This window comes from Delphinus delphis, chromosome 9 (genome assembly GCF_949987515.2).
Source record: "Delphinus delphis chromosome 9, mDelDel1.2, whole genome shotgun sequence".
Lineage (NCBI taxonomy): Eukaryota > Metazoa > Chordata > Mammalia > Artiodactyla > Delphinidae > Delphinus > Delphinus delphis.
The window spans coordinates 15,100,063-15,114,645 of NC_082691.1; the positions used below are offsets into that span (position 1 = coordinate 15,100,063).

The following is a 14,583-nucleotide window of genomic DNA, read 5'->3' on the forward strand; positions in this document are numbered from 1 at the left end:
GTCCTTGTTTAAAAATTTTCAAAAAACCTTTTTTTTTTCTTTTTTGGAAAATCCCATGGACACGTATAAACCATCCTGTCCACTTGGTGGTTTTCTTAGTCTTTTACTTACAAGGGTGATGACTGGGGCTACCTTAAAATTTGTTTTTAATTTATTTTTTTCTTTTTTGGGGGTTTAGGGGATGAAGCCCCAAGGGTGGAGTTTAGTTTCTGTGGATTTTTTTTTTTTTCTGATTCCGGGTGGGCGTCTCTTTAGGAATTTTCTTCCAGTGAGTCTGTTAAGGGTTCCAGAGGGACTGCCGTGGCCGGCTCGTGCTGTTTTAAGCGTTTAATTGTGTTCTTCAGGGCTTGCCTCTTATTGCAGAACCAAACTCTAACTACCTCCCGGTCATAGTTCAGCTTCTCGGCAATTTCGGTCATTTCCTGCCCAGAGGGGTGCGTGTTCTTCTCAAAGTGGGCATTGAGGATCTCAAGGGCCTGGGGCGTGAAGGAGGTGCGCCTCTTGCGCTTTTTGGACGGTTCACTCCCGATAAACTCGGTCAGGTTCTGCATACCTGCCCGATGGCGGGCCTCAGCCTCAGCCATCCACCGCTCAAGCACCGGCTTGATCTTCTGGGCACTTTTAGGGGTGATGTCCAGCTTTTCAAACCTGGCAGGATACAAAAGGCCAGGGTTCAGTTTGGCTGTCAGACTGCTAGCTATAGTGTTCTCTTGGGCTTCCTGTGGTAGGAAAAAGTGGCTTCTCAGGATGGTGTGTCTGGGGGGAGAATTGAAAAAGAACAGTCTTACACTGAGTCCTCTGCCAGGGTGGGCCTCCTGCCTGTCTGCCTGACTGACTGGCAGAGCAAATTCACTCCAGATAAGCAGCCAGCTGCAAGGTCGCCCTCCCCGCTCAAGCCAGCACCCGCCCTCGCGCATGCTTCATGCCCCTGCATGCAGCCCGCACACCCGCAAGCGGGCCAGGTGAGCACGGGTGGAGACAGCACAACACAGCAGCCATCACGATGGAAACAAAAGCCACTCGCAGATCTTTTTCCTGGAAATGCTTGAGATCTGAGCTTTGATTTGAATCCACCCAGCACCATCTCCCCTGAACTTCAGAATCCTTAAGGCAAAAATTAACACCAGGAAGTGACATCAAAGACAACAGCTGTCATGTTCTTTCGTTTAAAATGATTCTTTTTATGTTTTCCTTTTGGTTTCCTTGAATTCCCCCCCACTGACTTGGTGATAAAAATGTTCTATCTATGCTAATCGTCAGTGATGGCAACCGGACAAGTTCCTTTTATGGTTCTCTTTTCATCTCTGTTTTGTGTCTCATTTTAATATCTTTCTCTCCCCCGGCCCCCAGCCCTCTCCTGTCTCTGTCTCTGGTAACAAACACTCTTCACCAGATGTAAGTTAACAACATGCTCCCTTTTCTGGTAAAACATAGCCTCTTGCTACTTTACTGCTGGACTCAAACAGCTGGACACACTGTAATTGCTATGAACACCCCCCCACCCCCGATGTGCTAGGGCTACCTCATGCCTTCCAACACCGTCCAGTGTAATGGTGTACTTTTGCATCAGAGTATCAAGCTGTGTTTAACGTGCTATATCTGCAAACTGTACTTGAATGATATCATTTTCTGTAAATGAGGTCTTCTATATATCAGTTGCCATCTGCAATTCTTTGCTACACTGACTTAAAAAAACTATGAAGCATCTTGGACAAAACTATCTACAGTGCTTTAAGAGGTCATCCTGGTATCAAATTCATATGCACTCTCAACGAAATACAAAATAGTACCAATTCCTTTTATTTGTTTGTTGTTTGTTCTAAATCCAAATTCACAACCCTCCAGGATGACAACTTCGGATCCGTGGCATTCTCCTCTATCTTTTCAAGTTCAGTGCTGTCGAAAAACAACCCTCTGACTGCAGAGTGCATCTTATTACAACAGACTGTTTTCATGGAGCGAAAATGAACCCGCTTTGGCCGCAGTATGTTTTATAAGGATGCTTGCAAAAGGACACAAAAGGATAGGCTTCCTTTATGTGCCTTAATCTTATTTTTGGCACTGCATTTTAGATATCTTATGTTGTGATAAACAGCGCCAATAGTATCAAATTTTAATGGGATTCCGATAGCATTCCCTTCCATGTATAGTTCAAGGAGTTATTTATTTATTTATTTTTTAAAACCCCAACTTTCAGCTGGTCAAAGAGGAAAGAAGTACATTTTGCTTTCAATATAAAATGAATTAATTATTTAATGCCATTTAATGAGCTGCTCACTTATGGCAGGCTCCCCTAAAGCCTTCATTGTTGTGTTCACTTACCATCATTCATTATAAAAGCCCCAAAACTGAAGTCTTGGTAGCATGGCAACAGGCTTTACAGCACCATGGCATGGGGGACAGAGCTTGTGATAGGGATGTCCAGTGTATTGCTGGTGTGTTTTCCTCTGGGTCTCTGATGCAGACGCACTTGTTAAAGCATTTCGAGTCACTGCAGCTCATAAGGGAGGAGTGACACCAGAGTGTGTGCAAATGCAGATTCTTCACCACCATGTAAATTAACTGGAGTGGTTCCACTGTCAGATCTTGGTCTCTTTCAAGACTTCCATTTTTTTTGTTGTTGGTAGTTAGCTCCGAAAACTACCCCGCTGAAACACTAGAAGCTAGAGAGAGGCCGAGAAGTCAGGGCATCTGCCATCTTCTATTAGACAGTGAATTCCCAAAGCTGCTTTTCATTTTGGCCGTAGCGTTTTTGGCTTCCCCAGGGGAAGATTTTAGAAATCAACATATTTGACTGGGAATGCCCAAGAAACATTACGTGTGTTAGTGAAAACCTTAGATAGCACTTAAGCCACAAAAAGGAGATCACACTTTAGGACAAAGAAATAAGCCAAAGAGGACTTCAGCAACGATAGCACATGGGCAACAACCTCAAAATCTGTGGCGTGCCTTTATCCCAAGGCTGTTGAGATGAAACAAAAGTTAATGTTTCCCAACAGGGAGCAACGGTATTCATATCATTTGATGCTGCTCGTTAGTGCTGATGCTTCGGTACATGTTGTCTGGAATAACATATACAAGCCTTGAAACAAATTTCCCAGCAGTAGTATCCTTGTATAGACTGAATAAAGGTTATTTTCTACAGGGAGGTATCTTATAAGAAAAAACAGTAGGGGAGGCCAGAGAAGTGAGAGGATCCTACGGCGCTTTTTGTATTTAACAACAATCAATGGGTTTTATGGAAAATCATTGAGCAAAATGTGAGCTGCAAGCTCCTACCCCATACTGATGTTATTTATAACCTTAGTCTTAAACTGCAGGAAAAGTACACTTCTGTCCTTTGGGGAATACATTAAAAGTATAAAGAGCAGATAAAAAGACAGCATTTCATGGATCACCAAGAACAAAATCCACTTAAATGAGTTTAGAGTTGGTTTCTTGGCTTTTCCTGATGTAGGAGGACTCATAAGACATTGCCCAAGAGGAAAAAGCTCTTACCGAAGTGCCTTTGTCACCTCATGCATAAACATGGGATTAGTGCAACACACACATGCATGCGCAGGGTCTGCTTCTGGCGGCTTGACCCAGATCAACTCAAACACAGCCAAGGCTGGCTTCTGTCATTTATGTATTTAATTTCGGGAAGGATAGGGTGAGGTTAGGCCAAACCCTCACTACCCTTTTCTGAGCTATGGAAAGCAGCTGCTTCTTTTTTAAAAATGTGCTTTTAGACTTATGTCTGGCAAGGCAAGGTTAAAAATTCCTTTGTGGTCACAGGATGGTTAATATATGTTTTTTTTAAGGTGTGTTTTCTTGGAAAATCCGGATAGCCATCCCTGAGCAGAAATGGTGGGAGCATTAACACCACCTGGGACTGGCAGCTTCACGACATCAATCCACAGACAGGAGACCGTGGATCTCAGCTGCGTAGGACGGTGGGTTCAGAAGCCTCTGGCCCCCCGGTGGGGGGAAGGTGTGTATTTCCAATGAAACCGCCTTGGAAGTTCTTTGTGAGTTGACAGGAGTTATCAAGCCAGGCCCCCAAGTCTGCTTTAGCAACTCCACTTCCGTCAATATCACCAACCCCAACACACAGCTACCCCACACTCCGTTCCCACACTCCACCCCTCCAGCTCGGCCCACCCGAAGAAGAAAAGCTGAGCCGAGAGGACAGACGAGGCCCGGGCCAGCCAGCAGGGGTGACAGCGCGTGGGCACGGGTTACCTGCAGATGGCCGACTGGCTGTACGCGGGGCCCTCTGTGGCACTGAGAGCCTGGCCCACCTGAGTCTGGGTCAGGCCAAGGGACAGGCGCCGGATTTTAAAAGCTTTGGCAAATTCTCGGATCTCCTCCAGATTAACCCCATCCACCTCACCCGCTGCCGTCTGAGGATCTGTGGAGACGTTTGCAAAAAATGGGATCAATGCATCAACGCACATCTCAGGGCTACGCGTTCTTGACGGCCGAGGAGAAAGTGGCTCGGTTCCTAATAGCAGAGCGGTGGGAAGCCACACCGCAGAACCTTCTTTGTCTGCCAGCTGAGGCACTCAAGCCCCCATCCTCAACTCATTCCACCTGCACAAATCATCCTTCAAGGTAGTCCTGTCCCAGATAACACCACGGCAAGCCTACCCTGCCACTTCCACAATGCAAGAGCGAGCTTCTTCCCGCTTAACAGACAGCAGCCAGGGCAGGGGGGCACCAGCTATGGGGGGGTGCGACTCCATCTGGCCCATAAATATGTTCAGATATCATGTAAAAATATAAAGATGGAAAGCTTTCCATTTGAAATGTCTTAGCTGGACGCTTTAGTGCTAAGAATTGCCCTTGAAAAAAAAATAGTATTTTGTATTTTCCTGTACCCGATCACCGCTGCAGCCAGGCTAACAGATGGTAACGTTGCCTAATTTATTATGTTCACATTAGCCCCTCAGAAGAGCATGCTTATGAAGCCGTGAGACTAACAGTCTCCCCCCACCCCGCATAACAATCTCCTGACACAGACACCTTTGTCCCCTGAAAGGGCACAGAATAAAAAATGCCTACTGCAGTAAGGCTCCTTTGGTGCCACATAACTCGGTCAATTTAGGACTTATCAAGGGAAATGACACAACAGCCGGAGAATGAAACTATCCCCCCACCCCCACCTCCGGCTACTGATCTCTGGATAAATGAAAGTACACACCAAGCTGGAGACAGCATGGTTTGAGGATGGTGGAAGATTTCAAAAGACTGTTCCATCCTGCCTGGAGCGAAGCCATTCTCCCTGCAAGCTGACTCTATTGTTCTTCACCTCATTTCCCGGACTTAGGTGAAAAGTTTCTCTCTTCCTCTTTCTGCACAATCACCCAACAATTTCAGTCAATTACAGGACTTGTCTAAGGAACTGGGGTGTACCATATTAGTCTTCTGGGCCTCGGGCTATAGAAACTCCTGTTATCATGAAAAGAAATACACTGGTACACCAAGGACCAATTTTTCAAGGACTTTTAAATAAAGATGTTAATATCTGTGGCAGGGGCCTTGGAGCTTCCTGTATAGATTCTCTCATTATAGGGGAAATGGACTCTGTCGACAGAATCAGCCATGGAGGTGTACGCTGTACCCGTATCTTTTCAATAAAAACAAAGTCCTGTAGAATTTTTACACATCATGAAGCATAATCTCATGGAGGAAAGATGGGTGGAAAGTGGTATAATAACTGCAGTTAGTCTCTGAGTATTTCTTAAGTGACTCCTAGGCGCCCTAATGAGTGGAGAGAAGGAACAAGAGAAAGAGAAGGGGCAGTTCCAGCCTCTGTGGAGTTTGCTGTCTACAGGGATTTGGGGCTCAACGTTACGAATGAGAAACAGAGAAAAATACCAGGTTGCGTATAGTCAAGGAGTAGTAGTGTCGCACCCACACTGGAATTTAAAGAGAAGGGAGCGGTGACGGGAGGGAGGATTCATCTGGGTCTTACCCAGTGAGCAGCTTTCAGAGAATATTCTGGTCAGTGGGGGCAGGGTGCAGACGGGCACAGATGCAGGGGAGGGGCAGAGCGTGGTGGAGGCCTGCGTGGGGTGGGGGGGCGGCTGGTAGGGGGCAAGGGGTAGCCCGTGCTGGGAGTGGTGAATATTTCAGTTTAGGACATTAAGAATCTATGTCCATGGACGGGGGCAGAGGGTGACAATAAAACTAATTTGGCTGTTAAGATTAATTAAAGCCCTGCTTTTTCTCCCCAACTTCACCCCAGAAGGCCAGCATCACTTGATTAACAGACTTGTTTGGGTTGTGCCTGGTGGGAGCTGCCCTCTGGATCTTAATTCCCACCAGCGTGGAGCAGCTTGGAGGGAGGATTCCAGGAGGTCCCATCCACGCACACAGCAGCTTTGAGCCCCTCCTGCATTTCTTCGTTTAAAAATTCCTAGAGCAGGGGCTTCCCTGGTGGCGCAGTGGGTGAGAGTCCGCCTGCCAATGCAGGGGACACGGGTTCGTGCCCCGGTCTGGGAGGATCCCACATGCCGCGGAGCGGCTGGGCCCGTGAGCCATGGCCACTGAGCCTGCGCGTCCGGAGCCTGTGCTCCACAACGGGAGAGGCCACAACAGTGAGAGGCCCGCGTACCGCAAAAAAAAAAAAAAAAAAAAAAAAAAAAAAAATTCCTAGAGCAGAAGTTGCAAATGAGCAGCTTGCAAATAAAACTCAGCTTTTCGAGTGCGTACAACTTGGGGGAATTCCTGGCCGACAGTAAACACTGGGAGATTGCTAAAGAAACATTTAGATTTGTCATGTTCTTCTGAAACGTTAGAAGCTTTGGTGGCGCCAGGTCCGCATCTGCCCTCGGGAGCAGTCAGTCAGCTGGCACTGGTCCAGGCCGCCCCTTCAGTTCCTACTCCCCAGCCCTCGCTGGACCTGCGGCCTTGCTGAACCTGTGTGGTGACCCTGCGTTTACAGCACGCATTCCCGAGGGGGCGGAAGTTGGTTCTGGATGTGGTCCCCCCAGGACCGAGGTACATAAACAGAACCGGTGTGCGGTATCCCTGTGATATTAACATTTCATAGGGGAAGGCGGGCAGCGAGGATAGGAAAGTCTAAATGGGCTCCTCGTAGGCCGGGGACGCAATAATAAACTAAGAGTTGAGAAGGTCTGGTGTAGAACACAGAGGGACACTTGGTATAGCACAGCATAGGGAGTGGGGCCTGGCCTCTCTCCAAGAGAGAAGGAAGAGGAACTCATGGCTTTGCAAACGTGGGCAGCACAGGTTCAAAACTGAGGGTGAAAAAATGGAAGCCGGAGACTTTCCTTGTAACGATATGGCTTTTGGGACAGTGGTTTTTTTAATTAGGTAGGTCTAGGAGTCACCTGATGGGACCCTGGATGTGCATTTTTAACAAGTACTACAGGCGATCCTGAGGCAGAGGACCCACTGACCCCGCAGACAGAGGCTTTCGCTGCGGCTCTGGCCTGACCGAGTCTGGGTGTGGCATCCTCTGCATGTCGACCCTTTACCTGCCTGCACTCGACCCTTTACCATCATTATTCACCAGGTTCCACTACACAGAGAACTTGCTCTACCACCTTGGGTAAGATGATGGGCCAGAAGGACTGCTGGGCAGGTGCCCCGTCCTTGCCTTTCTCCACCCCTGGCCTCACTGTTTATGGCAACTGGCAAACAACTGGGACCAGTGGGCTGGGGTGGCCGTTGGAGTCTGGAGTTGGGGGGGAGATTTTTTCTCTGAGCCAAGCTAAGTAGCTCCTGTGGGAAGTAAATCTGTTGCCTTCCGTTAGTCCCATCTCTAGATCAACAGGAATCAACGGAAGGATTCAGGTGATCTGGAAGGATCTCCACGGTCTACTCCAGTCCCAGGGTCTGTGCTGCCACCAGAGTTGGCAGCGCAGCACCGGGCAGGTTTATGCCTGGGATACAATTTTGTGTAAGTCTATTCTAGTTTCTGCCTTGCCTTCTGCTGCCTTTGTTTATCTCCTTCCTAGTTCCTTGAGACCAGCGACTAAATACATGGTGTGTGATTGTGCAAGTGGCTTTTGGCCAGATCGCTGATAATAACCAGAGTCAAAAAGAAAGCTGTGGTCTCTTATCCCCTTGCCCTGAGCAGCTGTGCGGATCATCAACAGTTTTACTCTGAAGCTCAGAGAGGTGGGAGCCTTGCCCCCTGAGCCCTTGGACTTCTGTGAGGCCCCAAACACTCATCACACCAGGAAGCTGAATTCCTTCTTTCTCCTCTCGTACATTTCCCACTCTTGTCTTCTTCCTGGTTCTACCTCTAGAGCTGATAAGTTAGGAATTCTGGTGAAATTTAGACAGGGTGACAGTCTATTGGACAAAGGTCCGGGTAGAGGAAACCAGTGTCTCATTGTTTGTGCAATTTGTTGATTGCTGGAGACGAGCTGCTTGGCTTTCTTTATATTATTGTTCTCATCCGTAAAAACCAGACGGCGCCATGTATTATTATGGTTTCCTTCCATGGATCGCAGGACTACAGAAGTCTCCACATCCAAAGAAGGGGTCCACCCATGGACAAATATTAGTCTTACCCTGATTACAACATGTGGGACATGTCTTCCCACATTGGGAGAACGCCTTAGATGGTGTCTGTAAGATGTTTCGAATTAACAAAAAAACTAATGCTTTTTTTTTTTTTTTTTTGGTGCCAAAGTTTCTGTCTTAAACTCTTGAGGTTTTCTTTTCCACTGTTGGACAGTTCCCCTTCATTAAGGGTTATATGCTTTTTCTATTTCCATCATGTCATTCCTTCTGGCTCTGGGGAGGTTGGGTTCATTTTAAGGATAAATCTCAGGCCACCTTGATGGGGACTTCAGAGGGAACCCTCAGGTCCCCCACAAGGTGGATCCAGCATCTTTAACCAGCTCTAGGGAAACCCAGTCTGGGACTTCTCTGCACTGAGGAAGAAGTGCACCTCTTATAGAAGTTTGCTCCAGATTAAGTCGGCCCAGTATGTTAACAAAGTCAGGAAGCAACAACTTCCACAGTTCTCCCTGAATCTGAGCCTTGCTAAAGGAGCCAGAAGATCAGCCTACGTAGGGATTGACTGGCCTGGAGATCTATAATACACTGGCATTGAATGTTGGCAGTGATTCATAAGTATAATGATGACGTTTTTCCCAAATCAAATCCGGAGTGCATGGGCTGAAAAATAAAAGAGTTCTTTGGGAGCTAAATGCAAATTGCATGAACACAAACCTGTTCTGTAGAATCTGGTTGCATGGCCACTGGGCCCATACTGAATTGAGCACTCAGGATGGACCAGGACAGATATTTGTTTTGTTTAATTTTTAAAATTTAGCTCCTTCCAACTGCTCACCTGGACATCAGTGTAAGGGGTTTTTGCTAAATGGGTCGAACAGTTGCCATCCATCCACATCTTCCTTCTACAACCTCTGCTTGTGGGACTGTTACAGGAGAAACATGCATCTATAAAGAAGGTGCCAAGTATGACTTAACTGCCTTCTGAACATCCATCTGCTTTTTAGTGCTTCTCTCACAGCAAATAATGGGCATATTTACCAAATATTTCTGAGAAATAAGAAACCATTTGGGAACGTGCAATGCAATTTGGGAGAACAGCTTGCTCGCAATACGGTGACTTCATTGAGTTGTGGAAAATGGTGTGAAACTGATCAAGTGAATCAGGGGTTCCACTGTGCCATAAGCTATCGCCAGGCATCTTTATGTTCACTTTATAGTTTGGGTTTTTCTGATATTAACTCTCAGTCCCTTTGCTGTCTAAGAATTAAGTTTACAGGCCAGGGGTTAAAAAAAAAAAGTGTCCTGAAAAACCAAACCAAATCCATCCAAGAATAAAAAAGTCCCACGTCTACCTGTTTTTAAACAGTAACTGTGTAAATCTTAAGTCATTTTGGGACTTTGTTTTTTGTTTGACTCTTCTAGGCTTTCCAAAAGCCCTGCTATGGAAACTACAGTTAGCCCTGGTGACTGAGGAGACCAGGCAAGGTTTGACACAGGGCAGGCTGTGCAGGTGCCGTGAACAGATGTGCAGACGTCTTAAGGAGTGTGCCTATTTGGTGTTAACCCTGAGTTCTTTTGCCTGGAGTAGGGCAGGTTATGGACGATCCACCCACTCCAGTTGATCTGGAGCAATGGCAGATGGCCCAGCACTAGGCAACCTTGCGCATGACCTGTGAGGGTCCATTCACTAAGGTTTTGACCACAGGTTCAAATCCATTTTGACCTGTTTTGAACTATGGCCTTGGCCTAGTGGAGGGATTTACTGACCCATTCACCATCCCACTTAATTCAAGGATTATTTACTCCAGCCAGTCCTTCTGTTCTGTCTCAGTCTCCAAAACTGAGTTCACTCTCTCCTGTATTGCCATAGTCTTTATTGGTACACTGCCCATAGCATTTGTTTCCCTTTATTGTAACTGTGTTTCTTTGTTATCAGTTCATGACCTGCGCCCGGGCAGGGACCACATCTAGCTTATTTCTGCTTTCTTAATATCTATCCCTGGGCCTGCATATACATGGTGCTCAAAAAGCTTATTTTTTATTTTTAAGTTGACATCCTCTGACTAAAACATGCTTTTCCCTCCTGTAATTTAATCCGTGTATCAACTCCAGCTGAAGTATGGGGTCGGGTCTCCCTACATTAGCTTATTTGCAAATTTGGTAAAGTTTAATCTCAGAAAAAAGTAATTTGAAATGCATAGTTCATGCTTGAATATAAATTTCAAAATATGCAAGATGTCTAGTTTTTCTCATATTGGCTCAGAGAAAAAGCTTGTGCTGTAATTGTAAGACATGGCTTCAGGCATTTAAAAATTATTTGAAGAATATTTAGGTGATTTGATAGAGTGTATCGTTCAAATCGCACTGGATAAAATTTATGCGAAAGCACCCTGTCTTTTAAGGCAGCGGTGCTGTGTAGAACGTGTATGACCCATTGAGTCCGGATGTCTGGGTTATCCTTCTGGCTTTGTCACCCAGGAGATTGATCACACACTGTCTCTCAACTAAGACTGAATCTGGCCTCTCTGACATAAGATGGTCGAGATGGGTTGTACTTTTCAGGATCTATTTGATGCCAGCTTCAATATCTGAAAATGAGAATTTACATTACCTTGTTGTGAGTATTCAAATCAGAAAAATAATGAAAGTGCTTTGAAAACCCTACTTTGCAAAAGGAGGCTTAAACAGAGGTTTGTTGAGGGTGTGGTAATCAGCATCAGAAAATGCTCCAGGTGCTATTCATTCTCTAGTAGGGTCTTAAGACAGAAGGGAATTAACTAAACAACATGCTCAAAATCTGTAGCAGTTGTAAGCCCAGCAATGGGTTTGTGTAAAGTGCGACGCCCGGCAGTGGTACTCCTGGACCCTCTCATATCTGCCAGAGAAGGCTCCTCTTTCAGCTTCTGCGTATGAGTTTGCAGGTTCTTGCTTCAAGTGCATGTGGTAAAGGAGTCTCTTTTCCCCAGTTCTGTATATTTCTCATCAAGGATATGCAATGTGCAAGGTTCACTCATTCTGCACGTAGAACCTAGATATCCCATTGGCCACTGTGCAATTGAACTTTCATTTGGCCCATTAAGTAGCTCTGGAAAAGGCTAGTCCTTTCCTGCCCAGCTTGAGACAAATGGCAAGATAGAATCCAGTGCCATCCATCCGTCTGTCTGTCCGTCTATCCGTTCATTCACCTCTCTGTCCATCCAAAATGTACTGTTTACCTTGCGTAAAATACTGTATTCGTGGGGTATTTTGTACTTTTCATATTTAAACATTTCACATTTAATTTATTTCTTCTCTATAAGATGTTTGATATCCGTTCCTTTTCTTTCAGGCCCAAAGCTTAACAGTCTATTGTAAATTTATGACCTCGCTGCTATTTAGAAATAGAGTGTTTTACAGAAGCTTTTGCAGAAGAGCAAATTGGAACAAAGTTTGAATCTCTTCTCACAACAACCCTATGAGGAGTTTCTTTGTTGGGGAAAAAAATCTGGTTATAATTAAATTAATTTTTTATGAGTTTATTCGAGTAAGACTAGACTTTTTTGGCCCAAATGAGAGGAGTTATATATCTAAACAACTTAAAACAACAGGCTGATGGCAAACTCCATCAAATCCTGAAACTCTGTTTGGTATTGACCCATTTTTAAAATCAAGAGCATCCAGGCTAGTGTACTGAAGTACTTGGGCATTTTAATCTTTCCATAATCTCTCATTTTCTTCTCCATTCCACAAGCATCTTTCTTGCCTGAGTTATCCATATAATTGAATATCTATGTATATATGCACACATATATGTACACACATGTATATATGTACATATATATTTTTGGCGGGGGTGTCGCTTGTCGGGGGAAGACACAGCGACCCTCCGGTTTGCCTTGCATTTCCAGACTTGCCCTATGATATGGAGAGTCCCTACTGTTCCTGTTATAACAGGTCATTCATGACACCTGACCAAACACAGATACTTACATGTGTCCTTGTTTTATGGCACAGATGCCTCTGCAGTGCTTTAGCCTTTAAACCCGTAACTGTTGGATATATGGTGCCTGGAGAATTATAATCTATGCACATATTCTGTCATTTTTATATATAAGTAAAAATTGCACTAAAGGTGAACAACATTAAATTAGACCACTGTCACGTTCATCTCTATGTGTTTCTATTTGCATGTGATACACATGCTGTCTTCACCTAGGGCCAAATACCATTTCTAAAATGTGTATGTGCCGCCCGCTCAGGGAAGCCGACTTGCAGCGTTCGGTTCTTTTGTGAACGGTTGTTCAGAGGTTTCTCACTGGATTCCGCCCATGCAGCTTCCCCTCGCACCACTGGAGGCGGCTCATGGCGCACATCCCCCCTCCCCGCCCACAGGTGCTCTCTCTTATTTCCTCTGACACCTGCAAATGGAATGGCAGGGGACCTCACACACACAGAAAGGCAGCCTGACCCGCCGGCCGAGTGCCAGCTGCTGGCTCTCTCAGTTCTGAGCTCTGTGGCTCGTGCCCTGAAAGCTGGTCAGTTTCTCGCTTCTGAAGCGGCCGGACTGACTCAGCACATCAGAAGGCGCCTGAGGTGGAAACGGCCCCTCCACGTACACATTTGAGGGGGTCGGGGGGCCTGCTTCCCCAAGGAACCGTCTGGCCCTGGGCACGGACCTCATCCGGATACTGGCCCAGCGGGGCCAGGAAATTCCTGTTCAACTTGAAAGAAGCAGAAAGAGAGGGAGGGAGGAAGGGATGTAGGGATGCACGGGTGGGGTGGGAGGAGAGAGAGAGAGAGACATTGTAATTAGGCAACGAGAAGGCCACCATGGCTTAACGGAGCCAGGAAGGATACTTACTGCTGACTAACTGGCCCACGCTCAAAGCCGAGGAGGAGGAAGATGAGGAGGAAGCAGAGGAAGGCTGCCGGGCGGGGCTCTGAGACATGGCTGCTTGGCCGTGAGCCAGGTGCAGAAGGCTGCTTTGGGAGGCCGCTTGACCCACCGACGTCTGGGAGGGCTGGTGGAGCTACAATGGGGGATGTAAAAAATACACAAAGGCATGAAAAACTAGGAGGGAAATGCCAGGGAACAGAAGTGTCATCTGGGGTTGAATCATTTCCAAGAAGATACGCTTCTCTGGAAGAGTGCACACCCTACACAACAGGGAGGATTTTTTTTTTTTTTTTTTTTGTATATAATATGTTGCTGCTGTCTTGACAGGCATTTTATTAGTAATTCTAAATATATTATTAATTTCTTACTTAGCTTGCTGGAGCACCCAATTTTCTACATTTCCTGACCGCGGTGTGCCATTGGACTCTTTGTGCCTGTTCACGCAATTACAGCGCGCTTGACAGGCTTCTCCAGAACGTATAGATAAAATATAACACCTACCATCAACTCGGAATGCAAACCGCAATATCAAAGGCAGGCTGTGCCCAGCCATTTTCTCTTAGGTAACTGGTGTTTTTAGGAAAGTTCCAATTTAGGCTGAGTGTATATGGGAACTTCCTGCTCTCCCAGACCCAAGAGTCTGGGTGTATTACTGTGGAGTCGGAAAAAATGCTCTGTAAGATCCTTTGGAAATTAAGAAAGAAATTGGGGCAGTCAGGACAAAAGTACTGATTAATACTTGTAGCTCTCTGTTGTCACTGTCTTACTCTGTGCCAGCACTTTGTTCGGGACTTTTATGCCCTCTCATTTCACTCCTACGTCAGCCTGAGAAGTGGGTATGATTTTGACCCCTTTTTTACCAACAAGGAAGATGAGGCACAGAGAGTTTAAAGGATTTGGTCAGTTCCTTTGGCAGGTGGGGAGGATCTGGTCTCTGGGCCCGTGAAGTCTGACCCCAGGGCTTGAGCTCTTAGTCATAGCGCCTCAAGAAAGAATTCACTTTTTGAAAAATTCTGTGTGCCGTAAGGAAGGTGGTCTTTATGTCCATGTGCTCATGACTCCTTTACAGGTCATCAAAGTGCTGTTGTTCTGAGAGCTGAGAAGCTCAGCTGAGGGGAGGAAGAAGAGAGAAAAGGGAAACGCTTGCAGGTGCCGGGTCCACTTATATGCCCGGGAGGGGTCTCACCCATGTATTGACCCTCTAGGAAGCTGACACAAAGGGC

General features: G+C 46.1%; 1 protein-coding gene across 2 annotated transcripts in view; it reads right to left on the reverse strand.

Moving 5' to 3' along the window:
• Positions 1 to 251: 251 nt before the first annotated feature.
• POU6F2 (POU class 6 homeobox 2) overlaps positions 252 to 14,583 on the reverse strand; it is a 450,125-nt gene continuing 435,793 nt past the window's right edge. Inside the window, exons 8-10 of one of the 2 annotated variants that reach the window (XM_060019839.1) lie at positions 13,325 to 13,493; positions 4,225 to 4,393; positions 252 to 756 (exon numbers count right to left, since the gene is read on the reverse strand). In XM_060019839.1, the coding sequence (XP_059875822.1) occupies positions 252 to 756; positions 4,225 to 4,393; positions 13,325 to 13,493 (843 nt within the window). The remainder of the gene's footprint in view (positions 757 to 4,224; positions 4,394 to 13,324; positions 13,494 to 14,583) is intronic. The other variant, XM_060019840.1, reaches the window with a different exon arrangement.